Raw genomic sequence first — 16963 nt, 5'->3', positions numbered from 1 at the left:
TACTTCTTGGCAGATGAAAACTGCTAAGAAAGCAGCAATAATAAAAGACTTCTGCTGAATCGTTCCTCTGCTGTGTGGAGAAACATTTTGATTTGATCACACCAAGTCCCAGGAGGCCCCTGCCCTTCATCAGCCATTGGAGACAGTTGGCTGGAGGCAAAGCTCTTACCAGCTGCCTACTTCCTCCCCATCCACATGCCAAAAATCTATAGCGTGAGTTAAGTGATTCTTTAAGCTTACGGCGTGCCGGCCAGCTGCAAAACTGAGTGAAACTGCTGCGATGATAATGCAGAGGAAATTTGCCAGTTTGAATTACAGCTCAGCTGCAACCCACGTCTCTGCGCATTGACCAGGAGATGTTCTAGCCAGGGTGGCGCAGCAACATAAGGCAAAACTGGCACTTACAGGCGGCGTTCGTCATTGATCCTACAGCATTTGGGACTTGGATGACACGTCAGACTGGGCCAATTCAGCTGGATAAAGAGGACAATGGTATCAGACGCACAGCCCCTGCTTTGGGCGCTCAGGAGTGAGATGATGCTCGGCCATGCTTGGGCGGCTGAAGCTGGCCAGCTTCTGCACATCAGACCATGGTGGGACAATCCTGGTTGCATTTCTGGCAGCACAACCCTACGTGCCATCCCCCAGCTGTGCTGAGACCTCTTGGAAAGCCGTGGATGAAGCTCGGCCCCACAACACTCACGCTGGTCCTACTGGAAGGGTGGCTTGATAGCAGGAAAGCTTTGTGCTGCCAGCATCCTGGAGAAGAGGAGGCTCAGAGGTGACCTTATTGCAGTCTACAATTACCTGAAGGGAGGTTGTAGTGGAGTGGGAGTCGGCCTCTTCTCCCAGGCAACTAGCGATAGGACAAGAGGACACAGCCTCAAGCTTTGCCAGGGGAGGTTCAGGTTGGACATTAGGAAGCATTTCTTCTCAGCAAGGGTCATTAGACATTGGAAGGGGCTGCCCAGGGAGGTGGTGGAGTCACCATCTCTGGAGGGGTTTAAGACAAGACTGGACATGGCACTTAGTGCCATGGTCTAATTGACATGGTGGTGTCAGGGCAATGGTTGGACTCGATGATCCCTGAGGTCTCTTCCAACCTGGTTGATTCTGTGAAAGGTGCTTTAGCATCAGCACAGGACCCAACAGGAGGACTGATTAAAAAGCCACGAGACGGACATTTGCTCCTGCAGTAGCATCAAACTAGTAAGTGATGGATGCTGAGAGTCAAACACATGGAAACTCTCCACAGCAAGTCAAGATATTGGCATTCATCAGTCCCAGAGTTTGCCCAAAAGAGCAAACTATTGTAGTTTTTGAGGGAAAAAGAGATTTTTCAGATTAGTAGGAAAGTGTTACCCACACGGTGCTGCCAGCCTGATGGAAAACCTCCCACTCCCTCTTATCACAGGAGAACCTCCTGCAAAACAGAAGTTCAGAGGTGCTAAATAAGATACTACCTCGAGATATCTTCTCTTTGTTTCACCTTAAGATAGCTGAGCATGAGCAGGTAGGAACGGAGTTTTGAAGGAAAAATTGCCACTTTCAGACAGAAAAATTACTACAAAACTGCAAGTCTCCACCCAGGGCAGAACTTGCTGAAGAGTTCTTCTGGCATAGCTGGATCCATTACAGATTCAGAGGCAGAGTCTACGGCTTATCTTGTAGACATGGGAAGAGGTTTTTGAATAGCAGTCAGGGCACAGCTCAAAAATGCAAACTCCAAACCCATTTAATAGCCGGTCTGGGGCACGGGCAGCCCTACGTACCAGAACTTCACTAGCGTCAAACCTCCATGGCACAGCTAAAAAGCTTAAGGTGAAGAGCACCTTAAAAACCTTCAGCGTGCATAGGATGCTCCTGGTGCTTAGGAAGCACAAACATGAAACAGATCCCACTAAATGGGATCCTACCAGAAAATGAATCAACTTTGATAGCTCTGGACCTTAACTAGTTTCTAAGTGCAGCATCCTGACAGCTTGAAAAATGTTCATAGAAGGACTAGGAAAGGGGGACAAGCAGAAGAGCAAGGCTAACCGGTTGCTACATCCTTAATTATTGTGGCCCTAATTGCCAAACTGGGTTCTCCACTCGATGTAAATATAAATTCCAAAGTTTATCTTCAAACATGGAGTATTTTCATCTCCTCGCTCAAATGGCTGAGGCACTCAAAGTCCCAAGCACAACCTGGGCTGCCAACAAGCATGAGAGATTTCAGCTCAGGGTTTGCTAGAAAGCACCAGAAGCAGCACAGAGACCTTCATGATTAAATAGCCCGTCCCTGCCGTCAGGTCCAGCTGAATCCCTACAGCAGTTGGGCCAGCGGCACATCACACAACCCACTCTTAGTAAATGTTGCCGTCTATCAGAAGAACCCAACGAGGCATCTGGGATGACTCGGATAGTCACAGAATCAGTCAATCAATCAATCAGGTTGGAAGAGACCTCTGGGATCATCAAGTCCAACCATTGCCCTGACACCACCATGTCAACTAGACCATGGCACTAAGTGGTCTAGTCTTTTCTTAAACACCTCCAGAGATGGTGACTCCACCACCTCCCTGGGCAGCCCATTCCAATGGCTAATGACCCTTTCTGAGAAGAAAAATGTTGGATGTGTCCGACTGCTACAGATTTATGACCACTGGTGTGGGGCACGTCAGGCTTCAAGGCAAAGCATCTCCAGGAAAGGCATTTTTCAGCTTCCCAGCATGCTGATGTTCCCCTCCACATGCTGCCCAGTGTTGCTGGGTTTTGATTTGTGATTCCTGCAATGAATAACCGGAAGAGTAAGAGATGCATGAGGACTTTTCGAAATATAAAAAGGAAACTGTCCTAATCTCATATTCAAATATTAATGCCCTTGCTTTAAAAGCATCTGATCGCTTCCAATTGACAAAGCCTAAATTTAGCCCGAGGAAGTCAAAGCTTCTCATGTCAAAAGAGATGCTGAAACGTGCACATTCAGGAAGCCCTTCCCAACAAAGGAACTGCCACATTAAAAAAAAAACACCCAAGTATTTTTAGATACTAAAATATGTTCTCCAAAGATCAACAGCAAGCCACCTTTGAAAGCAGGCAGACTCTACCTCAGCCTGTTACCGTAATCCACTACATTTTAGTTTGCAATTCAGAAGCTCTGAAGTCAGAGATCCCTCAAGTTCAGAAGTTCGCTGGACTACCCTGACTTCATAACGAAGCTGCCGATCACCATTCTTTAAGAGTGCAGCTAAGTATGTGTTGCACTTGTTTAAAAAGGCCGTTTTCAGAGGAATGAAACCACGTCTCCTTGCTGAGGCATCTCAAACCTATTGCCAACGGCACGTTTCTTGGCGAGATTTGAGAACGAAGGGAGAAGAGTTTTTCCTCGCTGTTGGAAAATTAGCCCGACGGCGTAAAACGAGCGCTAGGGTCTATCAGGAGGATCTGAAGTAGGGAAATTATTAAACACAAGATGTGACCCAAAGGCGCAAGTTGCTTTCTGTGCAAATGGATATTCTAAAATCCTTCCAAATATTTCAAAGGAGGCTGCAGCGCTCATCCAGAGTATTGTAGCGTGACAGCTATGAATAAACGTTTCCACCCCATGAAGCAGGACACAAACGTGCTTCGGGCGCTGGCCACGTGTCACTCCACGCCAGCACAAATCCACTTTGAGGTGCAGAGGGGCAATCCCCACCCAGCACCTCGTGCCCCAAACCAGCACCATAATCGTCTGCTGGCTCAAGTCCCGGCCACAGCAATGTTTCCATCGAGGTGGCAAATACGAGTGGGATTTCTGAAGATGAAAGCGACCACAGCGATGGCTAATGCGTATGTTTGCACTCCTTAATTAAACGGGTGTAGACATCTTGCACTAACCCTCACTTACGTGGCCTCGAGTTACTCCAGCTCCCTTGGGGAAATGCGTTACGCACAGGGAGTTCCCTGCGAAATCGCTGGTATTGGCAGCATGCTCCACCACGGTGTCTTGTTTACATCCATCCTTATAACGAGTCTTACCAAAATGACCCCTACCTAATCGCTACATGAATGACAGCATTGTGCAACCGGCGTGGAAAGAATTTCTTTATACAGGACACGGGTATGTACAAAGCATGTAGCAGGTCATGAGTAAAGCAAGAGCAACTCAGAATGAGAAAAACGTGCTCAACGTAGGCAAGCCCGAAAAGCTAACTTAGTACGCAGTATGGAGTAGCAGACAGCACAGCTACATTGAAAAATATATATGCAAATATTGCCTAGACTATGTAAAAACCTTGGTTATTTATACCACCTTCATTTTCCTTGGTCCTGCTTCCTGACAAGTAAACAGACTGCTTCGCTCCAGCGAGTTGTGCAACAGAAAGAGGTCCAAAAGTAAACACGTAGACTTCACACTTCATTAGAGGTGAACTTGTTTACAGAGCACAAATTAAAACCAAACCACAGAATCCGTCGATATTCTATATGTAACGACATCTCCCTCCCTGACTCACTATACTCTGCTTGTACGCGGTGACTCATCTGCTGCGTGGGTTGAGGAGAGCAGAGATCTTCTCGGCTTCCTGGGGTTCTCCACCGTATCAGACTCCTCTCCCGCTTTCCACCATGACACCGTAGAGGCTCATTACGGTTGACATCCAGTTGCCAATGTCACCTCCCCATCCTGGGGATGAGCGTTGGCTACGGAGCTATTGCATGAAACTCAACGCGCGTTGACACCGGCCTGCTATGAATCACATGTGCCAAGGTGGGACTGCGAGGGAGCGGGGGAAGGTGTGACTCATCTGCCAGCTGATATAAAAATAAGCTACTACTGAATCAAAAACGCGTGACTTCTTCACACTGTGTGCACAGGCAGAAGCTGTCACTATGCGGGAACTCGATCATCAGCTCAACACAGCCAAGAGAGACCTGAAAAAATAAGCAGGACTCCATTTTACCTTCCAAAGGCAGAGCTTACAGGGAAGTCGTTAACAACTGCAGGGGAGAGATGTCAGAGATGCTTCGAAATGTAGTAACAAAACCAAATTCCCTCCTGTACATCTGCTGGTCACTGCTGGAAAGTCAGTACTTCCCAGGACCACAGTGAATTATTTATTTGCGTGGAAGTGCAAGATTAAAGAGCAGTTTCCTGATTGCGTGGAGATGTTTTTCAGCCACGGTCACGTCCTGAGAGAGAGGAACTGGGCTCAGAGTGATACAGTAATGGTCACATAGCAGTGGGCTCCTTGTCCTCGAGCAAAGGCTTGGAGTTTGAGGGACAAACACGCTCTGGGGCAAAAAATAGTTAAAGCTTTGCAAGTCTACATCAATGCAGCAGAATCACAGAATGGCTGAACAGCCCCAGCTCCCTCAGCCTCTCCTCGTGAGAGAGATGCTCCAGCCCTCTGACCATCTCCGTGCCCCTCTGCTGGACTCTCCCCAGTAGTTCCTCGTCTTTCTTGAACTGGGGGGCCCAGAACTGGACACAGTTACTCCAGGTGTGGCCTCACCAGGGCAGTGCAGAGGGGGAGGACTTCCTTTGACCTGCTGGCCACACTCTTCCTAATGTACCCCAGGATACCATGTCTGCCTCAACTTCTCAGCAAAGCAAGGCTTATAGAAAGGGATAAGTCTTTCTTTTCCCCTCCAACCAGCATAGCTGGAGAGAAAAAGAAAAAGGCTTTTGGACAAAGCTCATCTTAAAGTTTCAGCATTTGGCTTCTGTTTCCATCGGGAGGCTCTGCAGACACGGCTACGTGAGCTCCATTGGATATGACAGCAGCTGGATGAGGAGAGGCATCAGCTTTACGGCTGCACAGGCAGGTCCCTGCAGCATCCAGCCACCCTCCTGCACACACGAAGTGACGTGGAGCGGCTCCGTGGGCTCTGCAGCTGCGTCCAGGAGCCAGGGCAGCCCAGCACCCCGGCGTGCAGACAGCTTTGTCACGCTTCTCTTCCCTGGAACGCAACAGCTTTCTAGACGTGTTTGGGAACGGTGTCTTCGGCTTCCCTTTGGCAAAGGGATGTTAAACACTTAGCAGCCAAGAGATGTGCTTACAGCACGGAGTAAGGATACAGAGATCCTACAGCAGGAGACATAGCAGTGTCTTAAACTGAAAAGGCTTTGCAAATTTAAAACCCATTTAAAGTGTTTTCTACTGGAGCTGAGAGCAGCAGGATCCACCTTTCACACTACAGGCTGGAGCAGCACTGCACACAACCCCCACTGCCACCCCGCATCCCCATCGGAGCAGTCAGCCAACAGGAGAGGCCAACTATCTCCATGTGCAACTCCAACTAGCTGGTTGGAAACACCAGCGTATGCAAAAGGACATGCAGGAGCTGCAACAGATTGCAACCAAAAATCCAAACAATGGGACGGGCAGAGATAAAAGCGTGGTCACTTACTCCTGGATGTCTACATCACACACGGGAAAGAGCAGCTAAAGCCAAAGGTTAATGAAGAGTGAGAAACAGAAACTGGGAAATACAGGCACTGCTTGCTGATAAAAGATGAGTTTCCAATAAGAACTTTAGAAGAGATGTTTCACCTGTGAAGTCTGGAGGAGAGTTTAACCTGAAGGAAATGTAAGAATCTGGAAATAGCCTTGAAAACCCCCCCAAAAGACCATTCCTGCTGAAGGTCCTCAAACCAGGTCAATAAGCAAAAAGAGTCCACAAGACAAAGCCAACGCAACCGCTAAGACCTTAGTGTGCCACCAGCAGAAGCCAGCTGCTGAAGGTGGCCCAACGGGCCTGGCAGGGTTCCTGTAAGCTGCATGAACTGCTTTATTCACCCCAAACCACGTAGGAGAGTCCTGAGATGCTGCTGCGCGAGCAGGGGGCAACTCGAGCAAAGCCAAAGCTTTGGCTTTTGGTATGCTGCCCAGGAAACAACCATCTCAGGAGCTGGGTCTGTTTGACCATGGTTAAAATAACTCAGTTTTGCTCTGCCAACACCATCTTTTCCACCCCAGTACTTATGGTGAACCAGACACTCAAATGTCAGCCTGTGGTGGGGATGGAGGTCCTCCATTCATCATCCCACAAGCTGTATGGCCTGATCATTCAATATTTTTTGGGAATGATAACAAGCCAAGCCTTTACTCCATGAACATCAAGTTCAGGGGACAAAGGACATGCTCAAGTGCCTGATCCAACACTGGAAACATGGTGGAGACTTGAACTGCTTCTGGCAGTGCTACGAGATGTAGAAGCATCCAGTTGAGTTGGAGGGGGAGCTCTTCTCATCCCCGAGGTATGGAAGCCGCAGATTTAAGCAGCTGTACGAAGCCTCAGAGGAAGGTGAAGCCCAGCAGCCGAGGAACCAGCCTTGGGGAGGAGGGGAACACCTGGAACAGCCAGTCCTTGGAAAGAGGTCTGTAGAACAAGAGCCTAATTTGGGGGAATACTCATCACACTTGGACTTCTTGTGGATAGCTGTGCTGCTCACATTCAGGTAGGTACTATCCAGCAAGAAAAAATTCAGGACTGACTGTGCCACCACCAGTAAAGTGAGATCCTGGGGATAGCCCAGGCCAGGATGAATCTTCTACATCAGGATGTTCATGCGTGCTCACACGGACTTTACGACAAAGAGCAACCATGAAACGGCTCAGTAGGACACCAGCTTCTTACAGGACTGATGACAGAGTAACACAACTAGTTTGTGAAGAGATTGTTAAAACTACTCCAATTATCTTGATCAGCAAACGGATCGTATTCCAGACTACCTAAAACCTAAAGGAATTCTCATCCTTCCCTGAGACACCATATGGACTGACCATCAGGTCTTTGACTCTGCGCCCGCGGTCCGCTTTTTGTTTGTTTGTTTGTTTGATTGCCTACATTAAGGCAAAGCAGTCATACACTATTTTAGGTTATTAAATATTTAATTCCCCAGTGAGACAGAAGAAACCAGCAGATGTTCACCGTGCAGCAGACCCTTGCCTCTTCTTTGGGGGGCAGGGAGGAGTCCACAGAAGGATCATGAAAATCATTTCCATAAGCAAATATCCCTCCATTCAGAGGGGCAAGGTAGGAATTTATAGGGGAGCTATTAGTTTCTCTTACTGCAGGGCTGTGTTGAAACACTAGAGAGAGCATCAATTCCTGCAGAAGGGCATCAGAGACGTCTCTTAGTTGGGTCTTCTGACCCAGGACTACCTTGGTTAGCTAGTTCTGAATCCATTTGATATATCCACTGGTATTGAGCCGCTCTGAGAAGCACCACAAAGAACTACATTCATACAGTTTAGATCCCTTTATCAAACCTTTCACTGCTCCAGTATATCTTAACCTAGTGTGAAATATGTCTTAAGACGTATGAGACACAAGAAATCCAGTCTTCTCCACAGCTAATCCGAGATGACTAGTGATCTTCAGCTGAGTCACGTGGCAGATGAAGAAGCTGGTGCTGACGGGACGTAACAGATGCAACTTTGGTGCCTTGTCAGAAAGTCTTTAAACATCGATGCTGACAGAGCGCGTGGCACGGGACGCTGCAGCGTAGCTGTAAAAGGAAGAGGCAGCTATCGCACAACTGCGCTGCTTCCTCTGTTCACGTGGAAACATCTCACACAGAAGCTCATCCCAGGAATTAACTTCATAGAATCACAGTCTGGTTTGGGTTGGAAGGGACCTTAAAGATCATCTAGTTCCAACCCCCCTGCCACGGGCAGGGACACCTTCCACCAGACCAGGTTGCTCCCAGCCCCACCCAACCTGGCCTTGAACACTGCCAGGGAGGGGGCAGCCACAGCTTCTCTGGGCAACCTCGGCCAGTGTCTCACCACCCTCACAGGGAAGAACATACAAAAAGTATTATCAGTGATAATACCCCTTCATTAAGGATCTCTCTCTCCTTCAAGATGCTTCTCAGTCAGTGGAATCAAAATAATACATAAAAGCAGCTTGCTGCTGGCAAAAAGTTTAAGGCAGGAACTGGATTCTCTACAGTGAGACCCAGACTCACCTCTGTAATGGAGAACATTATTTTGTTTTCCCACAGAGTAAGGTGAGAAAAGTTCATTTAATAAGGAGACGGCAGAAGTGCACTCTGTCCCAGTCTGGACAAATGGCCATGGGGGATCTGCTCTGTCCGCTGATCTGAACGACATTCTCATGCTCTTTTTTGGTTGCCATCTTGCAATGGAAGACCAACTTTTTCTTATCTCATCTCAACCACCTGAAAGACCTTCCTGCAGGCAATTCATGGATCCTGCTAGAAACCACTGTGTTTATATGTGTGTGTGTATATATATATATACATATGTTCCTGCTGGGAACATCTGCTCTTGGTAGATGTTTCCCTTCCCAATTTCCTGGAGATCATAAGGAAGGCCAGAAGGGTGAGAACTCCCACTCAAACTCTCCTTTCCTTCACCCAGGGAAGTCTACGGGCTTTGTTAATTTAATTTCCCAATTTATGTTCACGCAAGTGATAATTGTGGTTTCTATATGAACTGGAGCTGCAAATTTTCCCAAGCAGAGGCTACTTTCCCATAACAGCAACAGAACATAGAAATGTTCTGTTTCTACAGGAGGTGTGGAAGCGATGGTCCATGTACAGAGAATGAGAAAGTCCAAAAGTAAATTACACCTGCCCTGTTAGCCTGGCTTCTTTTATTACAAGTAAGTGATGAGAAACTTCTGACAGAGCCATGGATTATTGGGTTATTTGCTACTCTGTTTAACTACACCAAGGAAAACACAAAACTAGACTGAATAACTTCAAAAAAGACTAATTTCACTCTTTTGATGATCACAGAATCAACTAGGTTGGAAGAGACCTCTGGGATCATCGAGTCCAACCTTTGACCCAACACCACCGTGTCAACTAGACCACAGCACTAAGTGCCACATCCAGTCTTTTCTTAAACACCTCCAGGGATGGTGACTCCACCATGAGAGGCCATGTCCTCTAGTCCTGTCGCTAGTTGCCTGGGAGAAGAGGCAGACCCCCACCCCGCTACAACCTCCTTTCAGGTAGTTGTAGAGAGCAATAACCCCAGTTCCCTCAGCTGCTCCTCACAGGACATACCCTCTAGACCCTTCACCAGCTTCATTGCCCTTCTCTGGACTCGCTCCACCACCTCAATGTCTTTCTTGAAGTGAGGGGCCCAAAACTGAACAGAGGATTCGAGGTGCGGCCTCACCAGTGCCGAGTACAGGGGGATGATCACTTCCCTAGTCCTGCTGGCCACACTATGCCTGATACAAGCCAGGATACTGTTGGCCTTCTTGGCCACCTGGGCAAACGACGGCAACAAATAAAGCAGGTAACAGATACCAACATACATCCTTCAGGCATTGAACTGTAGAATTGTTCCAAAATTTTGTGACAAAAGCCCCCAAAGAATATTCTGTGCAACAGACTGCAGGACCAGACTCCAAAGTCACCATTACAGAGCTAGTTGCAAATTTCTCTCCAAAAGCAGCACACATCCTCCCAGTGTGAGTGAGCACTTCAGGCCTCCTCAACACCACCAGTTGGGTTTCTGCAGGGAGGGTTTGATGCACAAAACCTTTAAGCTCCTGAGTTTGGAGGTTGCACGTCTCGATCTGGGATGTTGCAAGGAAGTCATGACCAAGCTTTCTGCAGTCTTTAACATCCAAGACCGTTCTCTTGGAAGGCCGACTGCCGTTAAACACTTCCCTCCAGGGTAGTCCCAACTTCATGTGGACACATCCAGTCACATACTAGAGATGAAATATCTTTTTCGACACACACAAAGCTATCCTACAAGGAGGTTCCTACTTGATCCATGGCCAAGTAAGTTGGTCCCTTCCAACCTAAGTTTTCCTATGATTAGTATCCAAGAGTAATATATTTTAAAAATATTTATTCTGAACATCCAGGAAAAGGAAATCACCGTTAAAATTCTTCTCATTAGGAAAAACCCAATTTTTCTCCAAATGCTGCAGCTGACGACAATTTTGACTTCTCATAGAGACGCTGCTCACTGAGACCATCTGGTTGTACACGCAGTTGAACGCAGCAGTTGCACTAACAAGAGGACCATGCTGCTACTGCGGCGTTACAGCGATGCTTTTACTAGTCTTACTTTTTAGGCTAACGGCGGGAGGTTCGCAGTCAGCCACGTTACTTGGCAAGATTAATCGGCTAATTCATTGAACAGTATGTCACATGTAACACTACTGTTGTTCTCCTCTGAGTCATACACACCATGGGTTTGGACACTTTTAGTCTTCCTTTGGAGAGTCTACGATAATTTCAAGTAACCAGTCCTGCTTACCGGAAGTCAAGGCGGTCTGTTTGAGCAGTTGAAGTTTTTAAGCAAGGACCAATAAGGGGAGCCTGGCATTAATGACATCACTAAGAAAAGACCCATCTATTTCCCCAAAGTCGGCATGTATTTACCACCAATCTGTTTTTACAGAAAGAAGGTCTTCCCCTAATTCTCAGCATGGCGTGCAGACGCCAAGACACTCCCTGGTCCTGGCAGTCTGACTCCACCAAAATTTATTTCGTACAGCTTCCAAGTTTCATGGAGAGACCAGAGTTGTGGCTCACATCCTCCACCCGAGCTCCTGGCCTGTTCCCAGTTGTTTTAGCAAAACTGCAGCACAAGAGCTTCTAATGGCATTCAACAGATTATCAGAGCTGGGTTTGCAATGCCCGTGGGACCACAGAGAGAGAGAAATGAAAGTCATGTTGTTCATGAGGATTCTCAACAGTCTCTTGACAAATACTGGCAAAAAGGCTTGAGATGACAGTCAGCTGCTCTCCTAGAATGAAAGGAAGAGAGATCTTGAAGGCAAGATCTCCATGTCTGATGGCAGCATGCTCAGAAATACTTCCATTAGAGTGCACAGCATCAGATTGGGCAGAAATGACCTGCGTAGGTGAAAGTGTCATAGGATGAAAAGTTTAGATTCATTAGGAACAGGAGAAAACCCATTAAAAATACTTATTCTAACCAAAATAAAGCCAACGCCCCAACATTTGATCAGTTTTAAAGTTCCTCAGTAACATCTCTAAAGAGTGGCAGAAAGCCAACGGGTGTCGACAAAGCACATTGGGATTCATTCACGTGTCACGAGACACATGCGCTGGGGTATCACAGAGATGGCAAGCATCAACGAAACTCAAAGAGGGAGTGAGGAGCGGAATTAAGTGTATCGCATATTCTGTGAACCTACTTTTGATTTATTTATCACACAAGCTTCAGCAGAAACGCCTGAAGTCTCAACAGCAGAGGTAACTGGAATTAAGCGACCACATTAATCTATCAGGAGCTTTGTGCACAGTACCAGATGCTACCACTAAAATACATAGAAAAGAGCACCTTATTTCAGTAGACAAGTCCTGTTTAAAAAAAAATAACAAAATTTTAGTGTTTCCAATAGTGACAACTTGGTGCCCACATCTCAGATTTTGCATCCTATAAGGAGCAAAGAAGCCACAAAACATTGGGTGCAATAACACCCAGTCTCCAGAGGATGTGCTACACACAATTGAGGAAACTGCTTAGAAAAATTAATTGGAACAAGCAGAAAAGAAAAATGCAGGACGACTGCTCAGGTACTGCATATTATGAGCTCACAGCAGATATATCTTCCACTCTGTTCAACTCAGTATTTTGGTAATATGAGAGCACATCCTCTGCAAGTAGAAGCTAGGTCCATCCAGGGAAAACACAAAAAATAAAATCAGAAGAAAGTGTAAAAAAAAAAAATTACAGTAATGTAAGAAACTTGCCAAAACCCAAGGTCAACATATGATCAAGGCACAGAAGGAGCAGAGAAGGTCTTTGCTTCAGAGAGGCTTCCTCATGTAGTGGGTAGTCAAGGCTGTGGAAATCCTTGGCATGGGTAATAGCATATACTTGAAATTTATATAGGTTTAAAAAGCAACCATAAATTCAGGGAAGAAAAATCCAAACACTATTAGACACAAGCTCAAGCCCTGTATTAGGGAAAGAGCTCCAGAAAAAAAATAATTAAAACCACCTTTGGCTTATCCTGTGATATTCTTCTCATAGCTGCTGTAGACTGCTGTCACACAGGGGATACTGAGCTCACGGGCTTTTGGACACTCTTATGATTTAGTAAATATCCATGAAAACAGTATTTCAGGTTTTTATTAGAAAAGCTCTACGCTTCTTACACAATTTCCTAGATTTTAAGACTTTACGTCAGCTTTTTGAACTCTGTCATTCTATATATAAATAACTTTCCCTCCCATGTTTTACAAACACACTTCCACGGGTATTACCCACATCAGTCAATCCTCACTAACTCGAGTTTCTAGGTCCGCATAATTACCCAGTATCATTCTGATGTTATTCTGACCAAATCTCTTCCAAAACTTGTGTGAGGCTAAAAGAATTTGCCCAGATCAGTAAGTTCAAGTCAGAGTTACACAACAAATACGATGGAGATGCTTGATTTAATAAAGAAATTGCAAACTTTCTATGAGCTTAAGATAGGTTTACTTACCTGCACTTCCAAGTTGTTTATAAAACCTGTATTCTAAATGAAGCTGCGGTGCACGGGATTTTATTGGTTCCTAAAAGAGAAAAAAACCAAAATTGGTTAAAATCAGTTTGACTGAAAAAAAAGTTCTATCCTACGCTTGAAGATTTGTGACTGTACATAATGCTTAAAGTTTCAAGACAAAACACCCTAGACTGAAAGTCTAACGACAGACTTCATGACATCATTTAAATCAGCAGAGAACAAAAAGCACTAAGACTTGCAATATGCACTCAGGAGGAGAAATAACTTCCTCATTTACATACAACGCTCATTCATGGCAGTGAAATTTAAGAATCGTTCAACAAAGCTCCTGGTCCTTGAAGAACGACCCTGGACGCTGGCAAGAGGAAAGTCAACGCTGCAAAAGATCAAGTCCCAAGTTCAGTTTGTGGACCGTGGTTGCCCACAGTATTTTTATTGGTCACTAGCCTTTATTTTTTAAAAACACTGAGTCATATCCATGTATTAAGTCAGACCACAGTTGTATAAACCTACAATCTTGCTTGCAAGCACTACAGTGCAGCCAGGTCTCTAGTAGAAATGCAGGAAGAATTCTCCCCCTTCAGTAGCAGGTGTCAGTCAAACATCTCAAAGCACTCAAGAATATTCTATTTTTATACAGAGAATTTAAAAACAATGGATACGTCTGCAGTGCACCCAAAACGTTACGTCTCTCAACTGTCACTAATCTGCGCTTAATGCACAAAACTTAATGCCTACAATCCATAAAGGCGTTAACATGCAAGATGACAAAGCTTCTAAAAATGTAAAGTTAACGTGGAGAGGATTAAGAGACTCGAGTAATCATATTTTCAATAAAACTGTGCCCTTGGGATAGGCAGTAATGCGAATGCACCAACTGCCCCGAAATCTTTGAAACAGAAGTTAATACCAGCCTCAGTTTTTGTTTCGATGTTGCTTATTTCCCTACTTTTGAGAAAAGAAACGCTCTATGTTCAAAACCACGCCAAATTCGTAGCACGGCACCAAAATGAGTCTGAATTTCAAAAACCTGCTAACTAGCCCTCTGTTTGATGAGCTCATCATCTAGAAGTTTGCCCATAAAGGAGCCCTCTAAGATCAACATAAAAAAAGCCCTTTGGTGTTTCACATCAGCTCTTATGAGTCAGAGCGAGAGCATCCAAAGAAGGTTCAACAAAGAGCTTGAGCCAACACCTTCGATACGGTGGAACAACTCTTCTGTCTGCACGGGAGGACATGAAGGCTTTAGCTGATCCACTTGTCTTGTTCCACTTGTGGTCTGTACTATAAGACTAATGTCCACATTTGGCGTGAACTTCACGTTACAGACTTCTTTTTAAGTCGGAAGAACGATTTTTGTACGTGAATTGAGGAAATTTGACTTCCAGCCAAGCTGTTCATCACCAGCTCAAGTCATCCCCTCCATTTGCCAGCAAGGGGACAAAATGCTCCTGGTTGCTTCTCAACTTTCTGATATTTCAAAGCGTCAGAAGTCCAATATGACCAACAACTTGGTGAAAATGGTGAAAAATACTTGGAAGGCAAAACTGAACCTGTACTGAAGGCAAATATAAAGCAATGCAAAACCAAAGTTTGCTATGGAAGTTGCATCTAAATTAAGGTAATTGTTGATGGTGGCTTGAGGGAGAGTCTATAGACACCTGCACGGCAAAGGGATTTAGGGCAACAGGAACTCAGCCTGTTCAGTGAATAGTTTATTTATCCAAATAAACTATTTGGAGAAAGGTTGGAAGATTAACGTATCAGGACGTGAGGCTGCTCGTGGCAAAATCAGGGAAAGGAAGCCCAAGCCACTTCCACATCAGGAGCTGCTGGAGCCTGAGCTCTGGACACTTGCCAGAGTTGTGGCAGCTTCCGAGAAGATCATACCAGAACAGATGGTTGTTCTGTAGGCCAAGGGCTTAAGGATGCTGGCAGATGTTGTGTTTGTAGTAAAAATATCTGAATTGCTACTACTTAACGTACAAAATCCCCAGCTCGAACCAACGGGCATCACGATCGCTACGAGAGGGTACGGCTTGGTACCTGCATTCAGAGTACGTCTGTATGTTAAACAGGGAAGAAAGTCCTACTATGTGCAACTCAGCACTAAAAACTCTCAGAAGATTAAACCATTTCAGAAGACAAACTCCTCCGTGAACTAGATGCCCTTAACCAAATAACATTCAGATGAAGAGCAGGATGAGGAGTTATATGGTGACACCACACAAGACAGAAGACAGTATTCTCCACTGCCAGCAGTTTTCCAAGATGCAGCAACAATCCTCACCCCCAAAGAGAAACCATGAGACATTAGCACTGAATTTCACAGCACTTTCTGATCAGCTCTTTGGCATCCATCACACAATTCTTTAATTTTCCAGCTTTAACATCATGGCAGGAGGCATGAATAGCTGAGACAGCAGGGTTGAAGTTGCAGAAGACAATCTTACACAGCTAGAAGGACTTGGTGTGGAGTTTTGACCTGGTCCAACGATGCAAATAAAAGAAAATGTTGCCTTCAAGTAAATTGAACGCAGCTACTCTATCACTAGTCCGCAAAGTATTCAAAGGATAAAGTAAATTACAGTTAAGTACACATGTAAGAGAAGCATATTTGCTGTTTAGGAGGCTGAGTAATTCTTACTCCTGCAGAATACGGTCTAAGATTAGGAGACAAAAAAAACCCCATCTTTTGGGTTGACCAATCTCTTGGGTAATGACCATTTTCTTCTCAGAAAGGGTCATTAGACATTGGAAGGGGCTGCCCAGGGAGGTGGTGGAGTTGCCGTCTCTGGAGGTGTTTAAGAAAAGACTGGACATGGCACTTAGTGCCATGGTCTAGTTGACAGGGTGGTGTCAGGGCAATGGTTGGACTCAATGATCCCAGAGGGCTCTTCCAACCTGATTGATTCTGTGATTCTCTGATTCTTCTACTGTTTCCTCATTAATCATCTCAAAAATGGAGCAGGTATGCGAATGCCTGGATGGCCACTGGATGGCAATTCCCATCCTTCAAACGTGAAGGACCAGAGATTTTTAAGCACGAATCACAACAGGGCAAATAAAACTGGACTGCGTTGCAGAGTAACTGCTTTAACCTTCAGATATTTTTTGGGGGCAGGGGGGAAAGAATGCTATCGGCAAAAATAGGTAAGATTAAGGTAGCAATAAGGGTGATGTCATTCAGCTATCGAAAGGTTTCAGGTTACTGGGAGGTGCCACTGCAGGCACTGTTTTGAGAGAAACAAGCATCCTTTAGACTAATACAGCTGTGTTTTTCCTGTATTATTACTTCCTTACGCCTTCCAATGCTATAACTTTGTGGGATTATCTTTGAAAGCAAATTAGAGGCATTATTGATTCAATAAAACACCTTGTCTGTGCACACAGCGCATTTTCTATTGTCACATCTGCCTAAAAGTGAGCTGCTCAACAAGCACCAGTCCTCCTTCCTCATGTGGATCCACATCAAGGACATCCTAAGCTCCACTGCAGATGTTTATTT

At 45.5% G+C, this 16963-nt stretch overlaps 1 protein-coding gene across 10 annotated transcripts in view; it reads right to left on the bottom strand.

Moving 5' to 3' along the window:
* CSNK1G1 (casein kinase 1 gamma 1) overlaps nucleotides 1-16963 on the bottom strand; it is a 127279-nt gene that overhangs the window by 45534 nt on the left and 64782 nt on the right. For all 10 annotated transcript variants that reach the window (XM_068410172.1, XM_068410171.1, XM_068410174.1 and 7 more), the window contains one exon: nucleotides 13435-13504. In XM_068410172.1, coding sequence (XP_068266273.1) covers nucleotides 13435-13504 — 70 coding nt within the window. The remainder of the gene's footprint in view (nucleotides 1-13434; nucleotides 13505-16963) is intronic.

This window comes from Nyctibius grandis, chromosome 11 (assembly GCF_013368605.1).
Source record: "Nyctibius grandis isolate bNycGra1 chromosome 11, bNycGra1.pri, whole genome shotgun sequence".
Lineage (NCBI taxonomy): Eukaryota > Metazoa > Chordata > Aves > Nyctibiiformes > Nyctibiidae > Nyctibius > Nyctibius grandis.
Note: the sequence above shows the minus strand (reverse complement) of the source record. Positions and strands in the feature narration are given on the sequence as shown.